General features: G+C 36.7%; 1 protein-coding gene across 1 annotated transcript in view; it reads right to left on the minus strand.

Moving 5' to 3' along the window:
* Positions 1-19328, minus strand: part of LOC111054785 (low-density lipoprotein receptor-related protein 1) — a gene marked incomplete in the record, with an annotated part of 225889 nt that overhangs the window by 79949 nt on the left and 126612 nt on the right. The window contains 3 exon segments of the mRNA XM_039442030.1: positions 5683-6020; positions 12137-12352; positions 13452-13697. Of these exon segments, the coding sequence (XP_039297964.1) occupies positions 5683-6020; positions 12137-12352; positions 13452-13697 (800 nt within the window).

Consider the following 19328-nt stretch of genomic DNA (forward strand, 5'->3'; position numbering starts at 1 on the left):
GGTATGCAATATTGGTTTGGGGGGGCTCCAGTCTCAAAAATTTGGATAGAATCTTTAGAATGCAAAAGAGAGCTGTGAGAGCGATTAAAGGTCTTAAGCCATTAGAGTCCTGCAGAGAGTATTTTAAATATCTAGGACTACTAACTGTGCCTGCACTGTACATTTTCGAAGTGATCATGTATATAAGAGATAAAAAATTTATAAGAAACTGTGACGTACATAATTATGACACTAGAAATAAGAGTAAATTTTCTGCACAATACCACAGAACAGCTCAGTATGAAAATAAGCCTTCTTATATGGGTATGAAATTTATGAGTAAACTGCCGTCAGCTTTGAGAGAAAATGAGAATAAGGATATTTTCAAAAAGCTATTGAGAAAATATTTAGCAAATGGGGTTTACTACAGTATTCAAGAATTTATGGATGAAGAATGAGGCTTTTGGGAGGATTAAATTGCAATGTACATTGTGGAATGTGATGTATATAATATATGTTTATATGTATTCCTTTATTTTTTTGACAAATAGTCCTTGACGATTTCCTATACTCTTTAAAGAGTCTCCAGGGAGAAAATTTAATCAAATCAAATCAAATCAAGCTGCTTTCAGGACAGTTGCCCATTGCGGCGGGGAAAGAGTCACACCAATACTAAGTGGTGGACTGCTGACCTTGACCGCAAAAGGGCGGCTATAAGAAAGCTTCATAACCATTGCAAACGTAGCCGTATTTGGGAGCCATAACACAGGGCACTCAATGAATACAGCCTTGCAATCAAGAAAGCTAAAGAAAACTCCTGGAGACAATTTACACAAGAGGTAAACAGTCTCAGCGCAGCAGCGAGACTGCAGCGTGTTTTAGCTTCAAGCCCAATTGGCCTCTTGGGAAATCTTAGGTCGCCAGGGGGACAATATACCACTGGAATTTATGGAAGTCTCAAACTTCTTCTTGAGACTCACTTTCCAGATTGTACCTTTGAGCATGATTGTGATTGCTCAGGCATGTCTGGCAACAGCGAAATGAGCTCATGGCCAAGAGCTGATCGTGGAAACTGGACTTTAGTCAGGAGAATTGTCACACTCTCCAAAGTTAAATGGGCCATATCCAAGTTTGGCCCCTTCAAATCTCCTGGGGGGGATGGCATAATACCAGCTATGCTGCAACAAGGACCAGAAGCTCTACTAGTTCTCTTGTGTGAACTTTTTAGAGCAAGTCTGGCCTATGGGTACATCCCTCAAGCCTGGTGCCTCAGTAGAGTGGTCTTCATTCCAATGAGAGGAAGAGCAGACTACTCAACTGCAAAATCATTTCGTCCCCTCAATCTCACATCGTTTCTCTTGAAGACGCTGGAAAGACTGGTGGAAAGACATCTAAGGAAGGGAGTGCTTTCAGAAACTCCCCTCCACAGGCATCAGCTTGTGAGCAGGGTGGAGGACAGCCTTGCTGCCAGGGAGATTGCCTTGTGTACCTTCATGGACATTGAGGGCGCATTTGACAATGTCACTTACAAGGCCATGGTCCGGGCGGTCCAGAGGCGTGGTCTTGAGCCTGCCATATGTAGTTGGGTTGAGGCCATGCTCTGCTCCAGGCGGATCATGGCTGATCATCAAGGTGAGTTGATGGTGATTGCGGCTGCGATGGGCTGTCCGCAAGGAGGTGTGCTTTCACCTCTTCTGTGGAACCTTGTGGTCGATGATCTCCTTAATGAACTCACAAGTAAAGGTGTCTTTGTACAGGGCTATGCTGATAACATAGTCCTCATGGTACAGGGTAAGTTCACCAACATTTTTGCTGATGTCATGAATGTCAACCTCAAAACTGTTAATGACTGGTGTCTAGGAGAGGGGCTAAGTATAAATCCCTCGAAGACTGTAGTCATTCCATTTACAAGGAAAAAGAACCTGGAGTCTCTCTCCAGGTTGAAACTTGGATTTACACGGCTTGAAGTATCAAGTACAGTCAAATATTTAGGGCTGACCATTGACTCAAAGCTGACTTGAAACAATCATTTAAACAATACACTGCATAAAGCTAAATGGGCGCTTATGATGACCAGAAGATTTGCAGGCTCCATGTGGGGGATGTGGCCTCACATAGATCTGTGGCTGTACAAGGCAGTAATAAGGTGTCAGGTAACTTATGGATCACTAGTCTGGTGGACAAAGGTGAACCAGGTTACAGCCATAGCCAAACTCACAAGTCTACAAAGGATGCAAACACTTCTAGTCACTGCAGCTTTCAGGAGCCTCAGCAACTCTTGAAGTTGCTCTTGGATTACTGCCATTGAACATTTTTATTATGGCAGAGGCACGGAAATCAGCCTATCGACTGAAAGTTGCAGGCCAATGGAGAGAAAGCCTGTCTGGAACAGGCCACTGCACAATCGCCAAAGCTGTTGCTCACAGTCCTGTGCTTGAGATGACATCAGATGTCATGAGCACGGAGTTGGTTTTTACTAAACCTTTCTCTGTTAAATTCTGCTCTAGAGAGGAGTGGAAGTCTGAGGAAGGGCCCTGTCCCAAAAGAGGCAGCCTTGTCTGGTACACATACGGTTCTCTCATTGAAGGGAAATCTGGCTACGGGGTGTACAGTGATTCACCTAGAACACAAGTCTATGCAAGTCTGGGACAACACTGCACCATCTTTCTGGCAGAGATTTGGGGCATCATGGCTTGTGCCAACATAGGCATTGCCAGGCGCTACTGCAATAAGCATATAGTAATCCTGTCAGACTGTCAGGCAGCCCTCAAGGCTCTTGACTCCAACGAAATCAAGTCCAAATTGGTGTGGGAGTGCCACAAAACGCTCAGCAGGCTTGCAACGCTCAACTCTGTGCATCTTGGTTGGGTACCTGGCCATGTAGGCATAGGAGGTAATGAGCGTGCAGATGAGCTTGCTAAACGGGGTTCTAGTATACCATTCCTTGGCCCAGAGCCGGGCTGTGGCATAAGTAAAACAACTGCCTTTCACACAATAAATAGATGGTCCAGGGACTTACACCACCAGCAATGGCAGGGTCACCCTGGTCAAGCACTTGGCAAAAGACTGCTGGCAGACACAAGCCCTCTCTTCACCAGGTGGCTGGTGAGTCTGGGTAGAGGTCAGGTCAAGCAGGCCACTTCAGGAAACATCTCCACACAATTGGACTCAGAAATGAAAGCCAGATGTATAGGCTTTGTAATCAGTCTGATGAGACTGCTAAGCATATCATACTGGATAAGCATATCACCTGGCTGTAAGCAACCAGGTGAGGAATGGGATGTTGGTATAGGGAAGAAGCTCCTGGATCTTATAAAGGACACGGGAATTGGTTTGCCTAACTAACATACTTTTGGGACACAGAATAAGCTTCGGTTGACGTGTGAGGTTCTTCGAACCTTTGGATCTTTGAATCCGTCCCTTAAAAACATGAACATAAACATAAGACAAGATAAATTACATATAACACCAATATTGAATGTCTAAGGAGGCAGTTTATTTATATAAGTACTAAAATAATAAATGCTATTCCGGAACACTTTGTCACAGACGTTAAGATTAGTACAAAAATTAAACTGGGCATAAAAAACTGAACCCACAGTAGCCTAATGTTTTCCTCCATATCGATGCATGAGGCTCAAAATTTTGGGACAAACTATTAAATTCAATAACATATATTTAGCTATAATTGTTATAAGTGGACTCGCTTACATAGTTTTTGCTTGTATTTTCTCTCTCTATATTTTTGCTATCTACCTCTGCCATTCTTCCCTTTTTCACTCCTCTTCAACCTTCATTCCTTACTTTTATACCCTCTACCTGCCTATTAATGGAATAGTTGGCAAGGTATTCTTTCTCTTTTCCTTCTATTCAACACACCCCACCATTAATCCTTTTTTTTATTTGAAATATGTATTTTAATTGTATTGTTTTTGAATGTTTTTCTAGTGTTTTTTGTCTTGAATAAATTCGAATTGAGTGGGTCAGAATACAAGGGGTCCAAGTGACATTTTTCATTTTTTTGAGTTAGCTACAGTAATCGATAGCTGAAAGTGGTAAAAATCTAGTATACAAGAGGTATAAGCGTAAGTTTAATCAGTGCTGACATCTGATGTAAAATTTTTAAACTACATTTACAAACAGCTGTTTTATTTGATTAAACAAGGGGTCCAAGTGACTTGGATCCCTTGTTTACAGGACAACGGTTGCCCGTATCCATCAAATTAAAAATTTAACCTTGATTAAGCCATGTCACCAAGCAAAAGATACCTCAAAAACCAATTAGCGAATCATATAATATTGCAATGAGGTCATTAATCATTGTTTAATTGCTGGTAAATTTGATAGATTTATGTGTAGCTAGACGATAGAGTTTTGTTTGGTAAACAAGGGGTACAAGTGATACTTCTTATCACTATTTTGCTGATAATTGAGAAAGGAGAGCAATTTGAGACATGAAGCTGTACGTTTGATTTGGTAAAAGTATAATGAATAGTTATAGGAATAGGTGAATATCATTTCTATATTCATTTCATGAATGGAGAATTAATTAATGTAAGTAAACTTTAGGCTCAATTTTCTCGAAACTAACAATATGTCACTTGGTCCCCTTGTATTATAACCCCTTCAATTTGAATTCTATGTATTTATTCTCACAATAGATAGCCCTATTGTACGATAAAAAAATCAACTTGTACTTGAAGCAAGATAATACGATGCATACTCAAGGAGTAAGATCCGCTTGATTTCAGGAAAATATATAACTAAGAAACACAATTTATTGACAGACACTTCTAGTCACCCACAAACCAACTCAACTCCTCTCATTTTTCGTATGATTGCGCCAGATTCGTCAACTCTTCTGCATAGAAGCTTACCATCTGAGAGTTGAACGAGTTGATAACGACGTTATTGAGCTCTTCTCCAGCTTCCACTGTTTCAGGACTCGAGACTGGGGTCAGAAAATGTTTATCAAGAGTCTTTAATTCTACACAATAAATTGCAACCTCATATTGCTACCAAAATCAAGGCAAAATATGGAGATGGTTGAGGACTTTTCCAAAAGAATTTGATATCAATAAATTTAATGCAGGATATTTTTCTCTGGTCACTCCCATGTTTCGGATGGACAAGTTATGGTCCCAACTGCCTAAAAAGCTGTAGTTAGGTCATGTCAGAGGTCCTGAAATTGATCAGTTGCGACCTGAAAACTCTGACACCAAACCTAAGCCAGCCAGGTCACTCGATATGATTATTATTATTAATCTGGATTAAAATTTAATTGAATATATAATCTGGAAATGATAAGGCTGGCCACAAATGGTAGAACATGCATGATACACATAAAGTCTGCGTCACATAAAGTCTTACATTGTTGCATCATAACAGCTAAAGGCTTCGATCAGCATTTTTTTAATGTAAGGTTTTTGTATCTCTGATTTTTTGTTGTTCATTTTCTTCTTTGCTGCTCTATATGAGGTTTAATTATTTTTCTATCATTATAATTTGTTATTTTACAGTGGCTTATTTATTGTTATTGGTTGTTCATTTCATGTTAGAAGCCTCTCGCTAATAACAAAACATGCATGTTAAACATGGGTGTGTGTGTGTATAACAAACAAGCATGTTCCACCGTTAGTGGCCACCCTAAGAAATTCATGCCAGTGTTATTATGAAAGAAGTAGATTGAATTGAGCCACTGACCTTTAGCTTCACACTCCATCGTAGCCAGGTTCATCTGGTATCCCTCGGCACAGCGGCAGGTGAAGTTATGTCTGTGCGGCAAACATATTTGCGAGCAGTTGGAATTGAGGCAAGCGCTGTCATGGCAATTGGCCTCATCAGCACCATCCGGACAGTCCGACTGTCCGTCGCATACTAAATGACGCGAGATGCAGCTGCCGTCGTGACATCGCATCTCCTGACCGTTGTCGCAGTGCGCATGCGCCAAGCACGCCTCATGTAATTCGTCCGAACCGTCGCCGCAGTTATCCACTCCGTTACATACGCTCGCGCGCGGGATACATTTGTTGTTCGTGCATCTGAAATGCAATCATGAAATCTGTGATACAAGAGTTTAGATAGCAAACTTGACTTATTCATTTATCGAAAAGATGAAGCAAAAGATGAAGCGATTCATCACAGCGAAAGGCTTCGAGCAACATTTTTTGAGATCTGGTTATTATATATATGATTTTTGTTGTTTATTTTTTATTTGAGATTTAATTATTTATTTATTTATTTACAATGTCAAGGAAGACTACAGGCATTACGCCCATTACAGGCATTATTATGCTATCATTATAATTTGTTATTTTCCATTGGTTTATTTATTGTTATTGGTTGTTTATTCATATATTATACATGTCATAGGCCATTTAGAATAGCATTGACAATTTATTGTCATACATAAAATTCACATAAAGAATACAGATACAAGATGCGCCAGATAAACTTACTTATTTGAAAAATTCCCGAGCGGTGAATTGGTCGTGTAGAGGGGTGGGAGGGGGCGCATCAGGAGGGTGGAGCTTCCAAGTTTATCCTCCCTCAAGTAAGTAGCCATTATGCTCTTGGTCTAGTGAGCAGCGGGTCTTCGCAGTTGAGAGCTTCTTTTATAATGGTCGATTACTTGTTCTTGCTACACAACGTGCCTTCCGCGCTCGATTTGAAATTCCTCCTCACAGAATCGTTTCTGGCCGTAAGTGTGGAAGTGTCGCTAACCCCAGGAATGTACTTCAACGAACCATCAGAGCTCCAGAAAATATCGAAAGAGTGAGGCAGTCAGTTGTTTGCTCTCCCCGGCGTCCAGCTCGCAAACACGCAGCTGCTATGGCAACTTCTGACTCCACTGTTCGACAAATTTTCCATGGAGACCTTCAATTTCATCTTTATAAATTGGGTGTTGTTCAAGAATTGACTGAACGCAATTTTGTTGCTCGTCAAAATGATAACCTGCCTGAAGACGCGGTCATTTTTTTCAGTGACGAGGATCATTTCCACATGCGTTTCCTCAATGTGATTTTTTTTATCGGGTTATTTGAAATCCCTGGTTAATGTCCATCAACCACGGACCATAGCACACCTCAAGAACAACATTCGCGACGCCATTGCCAACATACCGATTGATATACTGCAACAACTGTATACAAATTTCAAAAATCGAGTTCATCAGTGTATGCGCAATGGGGGTCGCCATTTATCTGATGCAATTTTCAAGACTGCATGAAAAAAAATTGGGAAATAGTATTCTCATATAAAAAAATCAAAACAATAACTAAAGAACTTTTATTTTTATTTACCTTTCAAATAAGTAAGTTTCTGTGGCGCACCTTGTATAATTACATTATAACATACAACATTACATTGTATTTACATTAAAAATATATTAAAAAAAGGAATCTTTAAATGGATTAAAACGTTTACAGACTTATATGGAGACATAATTCAAGACATTAGTACAGTAATTTACTAAGCTATTTAGCAGTATGGTTCATGTTTTAGGGTATTAGTTACAGAATATGTAGGCAAGTTTGATCCTTTGCCGTTTGCACAGTGTAAGTTTAAGCTAAAGCTTAAACCAAATTTGGATTTTTTTTGTTTAAACTAAAATTCCGTTTGCACAGTATCAGTTTAAACTCTGTATTGAGTTTAAACTCTGGGAAAGTTTAAACCTCCAAAGCAGGAGGTTTAAACCAAATAATTTGGATTAACTTGACATCTGTAAAGATTTCATGGGGAAACAGCTGATAGTAAATTATTTTTCGACGGTTGTTTTTAATGCTTCTGTAGACGTTAATAATTATTTAGGTTATAGTGAATCATTATTGATAGAATTGATAGAAGTTTTTAATGCGATTGATAGAAATGACTGCGAAGAAATTTTGGAACTGAGAAAAATTGGGCAAAAACGAAACATTTAAATTTCTGGGATGGTAGAGAATTTTTTAACGGTTTTGCTTGAGTAAAGCAAGTGTCAATTTAGTATTTGATTAAATAAACCACTTGATAGAAAATAAGACAATTTTTATGAGTGGTCTTTGATCAGAAAACATGTTTTTAATAACACATGACTGAGATATTTTGCTTTCGAGAGATTTCTAATAAACGAGGAAAATCATAGTAGATTTAAGCGTAACAAAATAACTGTTTTATCTTGAATTCTAAAATATATTTTTTGGTGCCAACTAAATATAAGTTTGTATCTAATAGTAATAAAGCATTTTTTGAATAATTTCTTGATCACTTTTCACTTTTATTACCGTACAACTTACAGCTCTGTGGATTTTGAAGAAGGAAATAGTAGCTACATAACCTCAATTTACTGATCGTTTGTAAACAAATAACAAATTTCCTGTAAAAATCAGCCTTCCTAATATTATAAACAATGACATTCTATTACCAACTTAACGCTAAACTAGTTTAACTTAAACTGGGTTAGTAAATGCACTGAGAAAACCGATTCAAGTTTAAACTTTCAGATTAACTTAAACTCGATTAACTTAATCGAGTTTAGCAATCTATACTGTGCAAACGGCCCTAAGAAGGGTAAATGCTGCAGGTGGGCAAAATATTCAGATATTTTTCTCCCAATAAGTATTAGTTTCTGTTCATCTGTCGACACTCTAGTAGTTTCTTTTCTCTCTTTTGTTAACATATTTAATCTTACTATAGTTTCTTTAGTTTTTCAAACCTCTTGTTCTTCTTCATTTGCTTAGTTGTTTTTCACCTTTTCTGTAATTTTTTGTTTGTATTTCCTTAGGCTCAGACGAAAGTCTTGTGAGCCATTTGATTCGTTTTATATTTTTATGATGTATACACATTATTTTGTGTTTTCTTCAATTGTTATGAAAGTGAAGAAGAATCAATAAATTATTATTATTGCTTTTATAAGCACGCTCTTGCGGATATATTTTCAAAAAGGGCACTTCTATGCAACCTTCATTAAATTTCATCTTTATAACACTGATTAACTATTTTATGAACTTACGCACAATATGTGCAGTGTCAAGGAGGACAGATTTTTGCATTCTCTTCAACATCTCGTCTACCAAGTCAATTCACAATTCAAGACATTTCACTTGGACAGGTTTCCACAACTGACTTGAGTATCAGGCCATTGACTGTTATTACAATTGGAAGTATTCTCACTGTATTCAGCCCATACATTTCCTTTAGCTCAAATGATGTCCCCTGAGTTTCTCGCCTCTGGTCTTCTGACCATTCTTATCCAATGGTACAGCGATATCAATTATATAAGCCCTCTTCTCCAGCTGATCCAATACTAGTATGTCAGGCTTGTTGTGTACTACTCGCCTGTCTGTAATCATTTGGACATCTCAGTAGATCTTGACGTGATTGAACTCAACCAGAGGAGGGGGCTGATAGTTATAATAAGGGGGGACCTCTGCAATATTCCCAAACTTGATCTGCAGCTCCAAGTGCACAATTTTTGCCACATTGTTATGGTGCAACATATACTCTGTTGGGGCTAGCACTGAGCAGCCGGATACGATATGTTGGATACTTTGTACTGCACTGGCACACATCCTGCATTTGTCACTTATGGTCCTGTCTCCCATTATATGCCTTCTATAAGCATTTGTTGCTATCACTTGATCTTGAATCACCTGTACAAATCCCTCAGTCTCTGGAAACAAACTTCCCACTGTCAGCCACATACAAGACAGCTCTTCACTTATTGGCTCTGAATTAAGGTGCCCATAAAAGCGTCCATGTAACTCTTTTGTCCTCCATTCTTCTTTTAGGTCTTGAGCAGATAGCAGCTCGCTCCTTCTTTTGTTTCTTAAATCAAGGGCTGTGTAATCATTATCCAGCTGGCATACCTTCACAAACAAATCTGAATCAGCATTCTGGAAGTAAGATCTTAACTTCGTTTCCTGACTTACACATAACCTTGATACCCTCATCAAACCGCGACCTCCCATACTCCTTGGTAGGTACAGTCGAGCAACCGAGGCACGCGGATGATGCATCCTGAATTTAGTCATCTTTGTCCTGACATACCTATCAATCTGCTCCAATCGAGTATCTGCCCACTTCAGAATTCCAAAGGTGTAGGTCAATGCTGGGATCACCCAAGTATTCACAGCCTTGATGCAATTCTTTGCAGATAGTTTTCCTTTTAGAACTATATCAAGTCTGCTGCGGAATTCACATTCCACTTTTGTGAGCACTTCTGTTTTTGAGATTTTCAGATGCTGATAAAGTCCCAAGTACTCATATGACTGTCCTTGTTTGAGCTCTGATATCCCACTATCCAGTGCTCTCAGTTCAACACTCTGCATTTTCATTTGACCCTTCTCCACATGCAGCACAGCACACTTACTCAATCAAAACTTCATGCAAATGTTCCGACTGAAGGCAGAAACTAGCTCCATCATACCCTGCAGTTGCTCTGGGGATCTGGTATAAAACTTCAGATCATCCATATAGAAGCTATGAGAAACTCTAAGACTCCTAGAAACTTCCATTTTGTACCCATATGTAGATTCTCTGAGCATCAGGTTAAGATGATTCAATGCAAGGCAGAACCATAGTGGGCTCAAGCTATCTCCTTGATAGATTCCTCGGCAGATCTGGATTGATTCAGTCTGAATTTGTGTTTCTCCACTTTCTACTTTCAGTTTTACACTCCACTGGCTCATTACCATCCTCATGAGGTTCACAAGAGCTACATCCAACTTGTAGAGCTGGAGAACATACAACAGCCAGCTATGTGGAACCGACTCAAATGCTTTAGCATAATCTATCCAAGCTATTGATACATTCCTTTGCTTTGCACTTGCTTGCCCTGCAATAAAAGAGTCCAGAATCAAAAGCTCCTTACAGCCTTTATCACCCTTCCTACATCCAAGCTGCTCTGTTGCCATGATTAAGAGTGATGTGGCTATCAATCTTGGAAGCGAGCGTGGATGTCATTAGCTTGTAAGTACTGTTCAGGCATGTGATTGGTCTATAATCTCCAGGGCTCAGATTCCCCTCTTTCTTTGGAATCATAAAAGTCAGTCCAGATGCAAAACCCACTGGTATTTCTGATTATTATTATTATTATTATTATTATTCCAGATGCAAAACCCAATGGTATTTCTTATTATTAAATTACATTACAACATAATTCATGATACAAATTGAAAAAAAACATCAATTTAAGGATTAATAAGCCTTCAAGAAGGCTGTAATGACTATATAGGCATCTCGCCAGCAACCATTCCTTCAACCTAGTCATGAATGATACTAGTGACTGAGAATCCTTTATATTTTCTGGCAAGGCGTTGAAGATATTTTCCCCAAAATATTTGGGATTCAGCTAATTTAAAATCGTCTTATGCTGTTCAGTACGAATTTCATTTCTGCGCCTTGTATTATGCTGGTGGATGTCAGCTCCTGTCACCCATTCATTCCTCAAATTATAATTGTATTCAGCCACGTGATATACATAAACACTAGGAACTGTGAGTATTCTATGTCTTATGTATAAAGGCCTACAAGAGAAGCGTGGAGACTTTTTAAAGATGAGTCTCAGGACTATCTTCTGGGCACAAAAAAATAGACAATTCATGCCTTGATCTAGGCTAGATTACCTGTGGAGAAAAATATTTCTTGTGGAGGTGTGAAATAACAATTGAATTTGTGGAGAATTTTTGTGAATATAAAACTATATTTTGAGACTTGATTTTATATTTGGAGAGTTATTCATTTACAACAATATAGAATTAGTGCAAAATGTAATGCATAATTAGTATGTATGAAGATGCTATAACTTTGATAAATAGTGTATAACTTATAAATTGTGTAGCTATAATAACGTTTTTAGAGTAATATTATCCTATTGCATCCGAGAATCGCTCAGCCATATTTAGACCTAAGTCGAGGAAATCAACAGGATACTTTTCAAATGTAATGCGAAATTATTTTCGGCGAGCACATCTCTCACATTACCAGGGATCTTATTAAAAAAAATAGTGGTCCAATTAAAAGAAGCTACACTGACCAGCTGCAGTCAATAACCGGGACTACCAGTAGAAAGTAGCCGTATCTGACTGTTCCCATTTTGTCATTGTAGTCAGTTCTATTTATGAATTGAACGATTGGAGACTTATGGTGCATCTCAACACATGGAATCAAATGTTCCTACCTGAATCTTCCAAATTGGCAGGCAGCGTGAGCACAGGTTTCTTCATATTCGTCACTGGCATCTTTGCAGTCGTTCTGCCCATCACAACGCCAGGCGAGTGGAATGCAAAAGCTGTCATTGACGCATGAGAAGTGAGTCTCCGTGTCACATTCAGCCGTGCAGTTCTGCTCATCAGTGCCATCGAAACAGTCCATGTCGCCGTCACATCTGTACTCACTGTAACAAACATAAATCACATTATAATTAACTTTAGAAATATACTTGAGAGGGGAAAACAGTAAATTAATGGGGAGTACCTCAGATATGCTAGCAAGATTACAATTCGTCTAATCTCTAATGTATGAACAGAACCTTGTAGGTTATGAAGGGTTTGAAGGTGAAAGAAAAAATATGAAAGTTGGGTTTTGGGTCTTAAATGGCAATATGCTGATACTATTTAAAATGTTTTGATGGTTTTAGATAATAAACACAAATAACGAAAAGTTTAAAAACTCGCACAATTGAGATAAACTCACATATGAATGACACCCAATTAATGCACCAAACTTCATTTATGATTCAACTGATTATCTATATTAATTACTATTATTCTATGTTTATTTATGTTTATTTTGGAATAGAATTGTACAAGTGACATTCTAACCTTATCTTGGACTGTTTCATCACCTATAAATTTGGAAGAAAAATAGCACAAGGACTACCTTATTATTTTATCTACCAATGACATTAGTGTCATTTGTATCATGAATATAAATAAATAAATTCATCTATAGTATGTAATATGTCTGCCACGGGAACCAGACAAGTTACAAATGAATAACATTCCACCATTTGAAGGTCAAAAATAATTTATTTGCAGAAATAAGTTTCCTGGAATATGAAATTTGACATACTATGAACAAAAATAATATCGTTGAGATGGTATCCATTTTATGCTCACAAATGTGGAGACCCTCTCTGATGTTAGCCTTTACTCTTTCCAATAGTTGACAATCGAACTGAACGACTTTCTGATCTTATAATTTTTTTTTGGTGGGGGGAGGAGGGGAGAGTGTTCAAGTTTTGGTTTCATTCGCCAAAGACTTCAATTACTATCCCAAAAAATCACACATTGAAATAACAGGAGATCGCTTAGATTGACAGTCAACAATTATTGGAGAGAAAGAATCTGACTGCAGAGAGCTTTGAAATGATAGAATACGAATTCATAAGTAATATGCGTTCGGTGTGATATATACCAGTGTATCAAGTGTATCAGTGTGAAGCACTACACAGTGTATCTATAAAGGTACTCAATTCGTTTGTTTGTACTGACATGTAGATACAATGCTTGAGGTTGCGACAGAGAAACTCCTTATCAGAACATGTAGTGTTACAGTCGGTCTCGTCGCTTCTGTCACCGCAGTTGTATTCTCCGTCACAGCGCAGTGCACCGCGAATGCAGCGACCGTCGTTGCACCGGAACTCAGACTCGCTGCACTCTCGTCGCTCGCAGTTCAACTCGTCCGAACCGTCATCACAATCATTGTCATAGTCGCATCGGAAACGCCCAGGAATGCATCTGGCAATAAAAGAAATAGCAATAAAATTATACAAGTATGCCAAAAATCGAAAAAAGAAGCTAAAAAGCTATTGAGAACAATTATTGTAATAGCTTTTTTGGAATGTGCAGTAGAACTCTAATTATCATAATCAATTACTGGGATCGAACCCCATACGGGCAATTGATGTTTTCGTGATAACGGGAAATTTATCAAAATCAAAAAAATCAAAATCATTTATTCTTCAAAAAACAAATTTACAGTATAAAATGCAACACTTTCACAAAACTTGTCTAACCTAATCCTTATATGACAATTTACAAGACACATTGAGAAGAAAAAATCCCTGCAAAGGTTTCACCTGAGCGCAGGAATGAGTCGCTATAAATAACATAATAACAATATCGAGGGAAACAGGATGTTGAAAAACTACTCTATAAAATGAAAGAAATTAATATTAAATATACAGACAGTTAAAGTTAATTGCAATAATTCGTGAAAATAGAAATGTACAAAATATAAATTACAAATATTGAACAGCAGCACAACTCATGATTATAAAATGATGATAATCATAGCATATAATTTATGTAAACAGTATCCACTATGCTTAGCATATTGAAATTTATATACAATATAAAAGGAAATGGAAAATCACGTAGTTTAATTCATGAATCAGTTCAAAAAACATTGAAAATAAGAGGGAAAGGTATTCACTACAAAAGAATACATTATTCAATAGTTACAAAAAAGTTTGATATTTGTTATTTCTAAAGGTTATTATAACTTTGGAAGGAGAAAATCTTTGATCAATACAGAAAGTATAGGATCTATAGTAAATGAATTTTACTTGTATCAAAATAGTTTTTCATTGAGCTTGAATGCTACAATACATTTATCCAATTCATGCCTAGTTCTACTGTTTAATCTGAAATTGACAAAATCAAAAGGTATATGATTCAGTAGTCTTTTAGCTACAAAGACAAACTGCCTACAACACACGTCCAACACTGTACGATCATTCTGAAAAGTAATGCTAGATGGTCTCAAATCATACATAGTCTCTCGAAGTCTGAAGTTATTTTTGTTTTTTATTATATATAAGAGAAGACTCTTTGTATATAATTGTCTGACAGTTAATACTTCGAACTCATTGAAAAGATCACTGCTGGGGTAACGTCTTGGTTTGGAAGTAATTGATTTGATTAAACATTTTTGTATGGTGAATAATTTATTGAGATGGATGTTTCTGGCTCCTCCCCAGGCTATTATACCATATTGCAGTACTGATTGGGCATAAGCAAAATAAACTAGACGAGAAATATCTTTATTCTTTAGCCTACCAATATTGTGAAATTTAAAAATTAGATACCTCAATCTTCGACATAAGCTATTTATCTGTATATCCCATCTAAGATGGCGGTCAAGAATTATGCCAAGAAATTTAGTTTTTATAGCACTCGCTATTATCGGGCAGTCACAGTTCACCAATCTGTTACTAAGACAGGTATGTGAATGAATTTTAATATTGTTGAATTGATTAGGTTGGCCGGTTTGATTTGGAGAGAAAGTTAAATAAGTACTTTTTGTGGTGTTTAATGTCAAAGTGTGGTGATCCAAGTATGCCTTGATTTTACTGAGACCATTTTCACTAACTCTTTTCATGTCGTTCCAGGAGTTAGTGGTGAATAGTAAAGTAGTGTCATCAGCATATAATAAAATTTCACAATTTTTTATTTCCAGGTTAAGCATGTCATTAATATAGATGAGGAACAAAATTGGTGATAAAACTGTACCTTGCGGGAGCCCATAGTCTGATAAATTAGCTTTACTTGTAACACCATCCATAGCCAGAAATTGGGAACGACCTTGTAAATAATTCTTGAAAAGTTCCAGGGGTACACCTCTTATGCCTAGGCATTGCAGTTTTTCCAGAAGCATAGAATGTGGGATAGTGTCAAATGCCTTACTCAGGTCCAGGAAGACTCCCAATGTCTTTTTCCTATTATTAAAATTATTATATAAGATCTCCACAAGTTTGACAATAGCATCTTCTGTGCATTTACCTTCTTGAAAACCAAACTGATTTTCGTGAATAATATTGTGTTTCTTTAGATAGGTTAGCAGACGGCTTTTAATAACTTTTTCTATTATTTTGGAAAAAACACTTAAGAGACTAATCGGCCGGTAATTTGATGGATTTTGAGGATCACCAGACTTGAACAGTGAGACGATAGAGGCTACTTTGAAATGTTTAGGGAAAACACCCTCCACAAAACACTTATTTATAATAGCTGCTAACGGTTTAGCTACAGAATTAGCTATTCTTTTGAGAGTCATGTTTGATATTCCATCTATACCGGAAGCTGAACTGTTTTTAAGTGAGGCAATGAATTGTAAAATTTCTTCCTCATTGGTAGGAAATAGAAAAAAGAATGCGGTGAATTAGTATTTCTGTGTGCAGAGTGTGTGCGATTGTTGCTGTTGGATGCTTTCAATCTCTCTGCAAAGATGCTACCTACATTAGCAAAATGATTATTCAAGACTTCTGGGTCAATTACAGGATTAGATGTGTTCTGTTTACTGCCTATCATCTCATTTATGCAGTTCCATGTTTTTTTACTATTACCCTTAGATTCTTTGATTTTATTTTTGTAATATTTCAGTTTACATTGTTTTATCAAATTATTTAATAAGTTTCTGTATTTGGTATATTCTCTTTTGAGCCTGGTATTAAATGGTTGTTTAGTGAGCATCTTGTGCATTTTATCTCTAGTGCGAATTGAGTTAATAAGTCCTTTAGTAATCCAATTTTTTAATGGTCTGAGTTTGTGAGGTATTGATTTTTTTGTAGAGGCATTTTGTATGTATGTATTTATTTTATTAATGAAAACAATAGTGGACTCTTCAGCAGCACCGCAGTAGACATCAAACCACTTTTCGGAATTCAATCTCTCCACCAGAGATTCAAAATCAATCATAACTCTGTGATTTGGAACTCCTTCGGTTACCACGGCACTGGACATGCTTAGTTGAAGACATGTAGAGTAGTGATCGCTTACATTAGTTTCAAAAATAATACCACGGATTTCATTTGAATCGAATGTAGTATTATTTAAGAATATATGATCCAAGCATGATACTGAATTGAGCTGTACTCTGGTAGCCTTGTTTATATACGATTTAAAACCATATGTGGACATAGTGTTAAAATATTCGTTGGTTGTTCTACTGTTGGAAATCAAATCTATATCCAGATCACCAAGTAGCACGATATTCCTATGATCACGAAAATTATGTAAACATTTATCTAAGCCATCGATGAAGAGATCAATATTCGTAGACGGAGACCTATAAATGGCAAACATAGTCAGCTGAACAGCCTGATTAGGCAATTGAACATCAAGTATGATAGAATTCGACTCATCAAGTACATAATCAATTTTTTTACCCTCAAGAAATCTTTCAGGAATATGCAGATTCCATTACATTTATTCAAATTCCCTGGCTGATTAATAGATGAATACCCATTTAGAGAGAAATCGAAAGAATGTTCCTCATTAATCCATGTCTCTGTCAATATAATTACATGAAAATTAACTTTACTATTCTGAATCATAAATGCAAATTCATCAAAGTTCTTATTTATGCTACGTATGTTCATTTGGAGAATATTAATATCATTAATGCATGCTCGGTTTGCACTATTGCAGGGATCAAAAGTGAATAAATCCTCTATTAAAGTGTCATAGCATTCATTAGCTAGTTCATCTTCAAAATTATTAATCATAGCCATGAAATAATATAATTGAAATAAGACAAGTTAACAAGGTTGAAAAAAGAGTACTGAATAAAACAATTTATTGATAAGAAACGTTCTAATATGCTAAAGTTTGTAAATGAGAAAAAATATAGAAATGTATGATTTTGATCAATACTAAGTTATAAGGAAAATAATAATTATTATTCAACTAAGAGACTAGTTTTCTCAATTTTTTAAGAAAGCTGAAAAAGTAAAAAAAAAGAAAAAAAAGTATGTCGAAACTCCGTATTCTGAAGAAGAAAATTGAGACGATTTACCATCTCCAATCAATTCATTCACTTAAAGATAAGCTAAAATAAAATCTATGTAGTAAGACCGAAATATCGATACTTGATTAAACTTCATTCATTGAAGCTGATTTATCAGTAAAAATGAGTAACTGTTGCAGTACTATAACCGAGAAAGTATAACTGATAAAATATTCGGAATAGTTTTATCTTATCACTAGAATTTTACTGTTCATTGACGGTAAATACAATAACGTTGATGATCTTAATCACAATTAAAGACATATCCTTCCTAACACAATTCGAACAGAAAAAAATGAAAAAATCGAAAAATGGAATATAATTGTACAATAGAAATACTGAATTCATATCAAAATCAAAACGTAAATGCTCTACTAAAACTTATTAAAAGAAGACATGTCTTATCGAAAGTAAGTTATTATTAATAGTTTTAATCATTAGTTGAATATTTCTCCAGGTCATTTACTCCTGTAATACGCTCAACCTGAGATGAAAGGTCCTTTCTAACGAGTACTTTACAATCTTTTACCCACACGAAGGCCAATTTACCTTGCTTTTTGAGATTTCTAGCCAAACCTAAAAGTTTTTTATTGTGAGGAGCCAAATGTTCGTTAATAAAAACGTGGGAATCCGGGAGGGTGCTCTTTATTTCCGTGGACTTCAAACCCTGTTTCTTTTTAGCTGCATCCAGCCACGCTATCTTGGATTTTCTCGCCACAAATTTGACTACAATGTTGCTTGTGCCCTTGACGTTAGGAACTCTATGCGCAATCGAGATGTCTTCTAGTCGGTGAGGAACCTTTATCACTCGAGCTACAGCCTCCAAAACTTCGTAGATATCTTCCTCATCCGTAAGTGGAATGCCGGTGATTTCAATATTATCCAATCTGGAGCGTTGATGAAGGAAATTGATTTCATCTTCCAGTTTGCTATTCCTTTCACTTAAATAGCTGGAAATTTTATTCAAATTAGTGAGATTATCCTCATGTTTAACGGATGTTTCTTCTAACGTATATTTGGATTGCTTTAATAGTTCAACATCTGCACTCAATGCATCAATCTTTGGCTCGAATACAGCTCGAAGCGCAGTTATTCCTCTAGTACTTGACTCAGTTTAGCTTCAAGTCCCGCATTCACGTATTCAGCACTACCGACGCAATCATCACATTTCCAGGCTGCTTTGACTTGAGAGTTCATTTTTTTGAATTTTTCTATGTTACCAAGTCTAGTGCAATGAGCATGAAAACAGAGTTTACACTTACTACATTTAATACCTTCGTTTGTTGTAAATTGCACTTCACACTTCGAACACATGGACATCTTGAGACAGGAACACAAAAAATTATTGATTGAGAGAATTTAGTTTCAAAATAATTAACTGGTTTCGACACACGAAAAACAACTAGCAGAATACCATCTTAAACATAACCAATATTCTGTACAGTTCACTCCGCACTTATCTAACTGCGATAAGAGAGTCTAAAAACACGACCGTCCTTCGTCGAGGTCTGATAGCAACTGATATTGTAACTGAATAGTAACTGATAATTTAGAGAGAATACCGCCATTATATTATACTA

Source organism: Nilaparvata lugens, chromosome X (assembly GCF_014356525.2).
Source record: "Nilaparvata lugens isolate BPH chromosome X, ASM1435652v1, whole genome shotgun sequence".
NCBI lineage: Eukaryota > Metazoa > Arthropoda > Insecta > Hemiptera > Delphacidae > Nilaparvata > Nilaparvata lugens.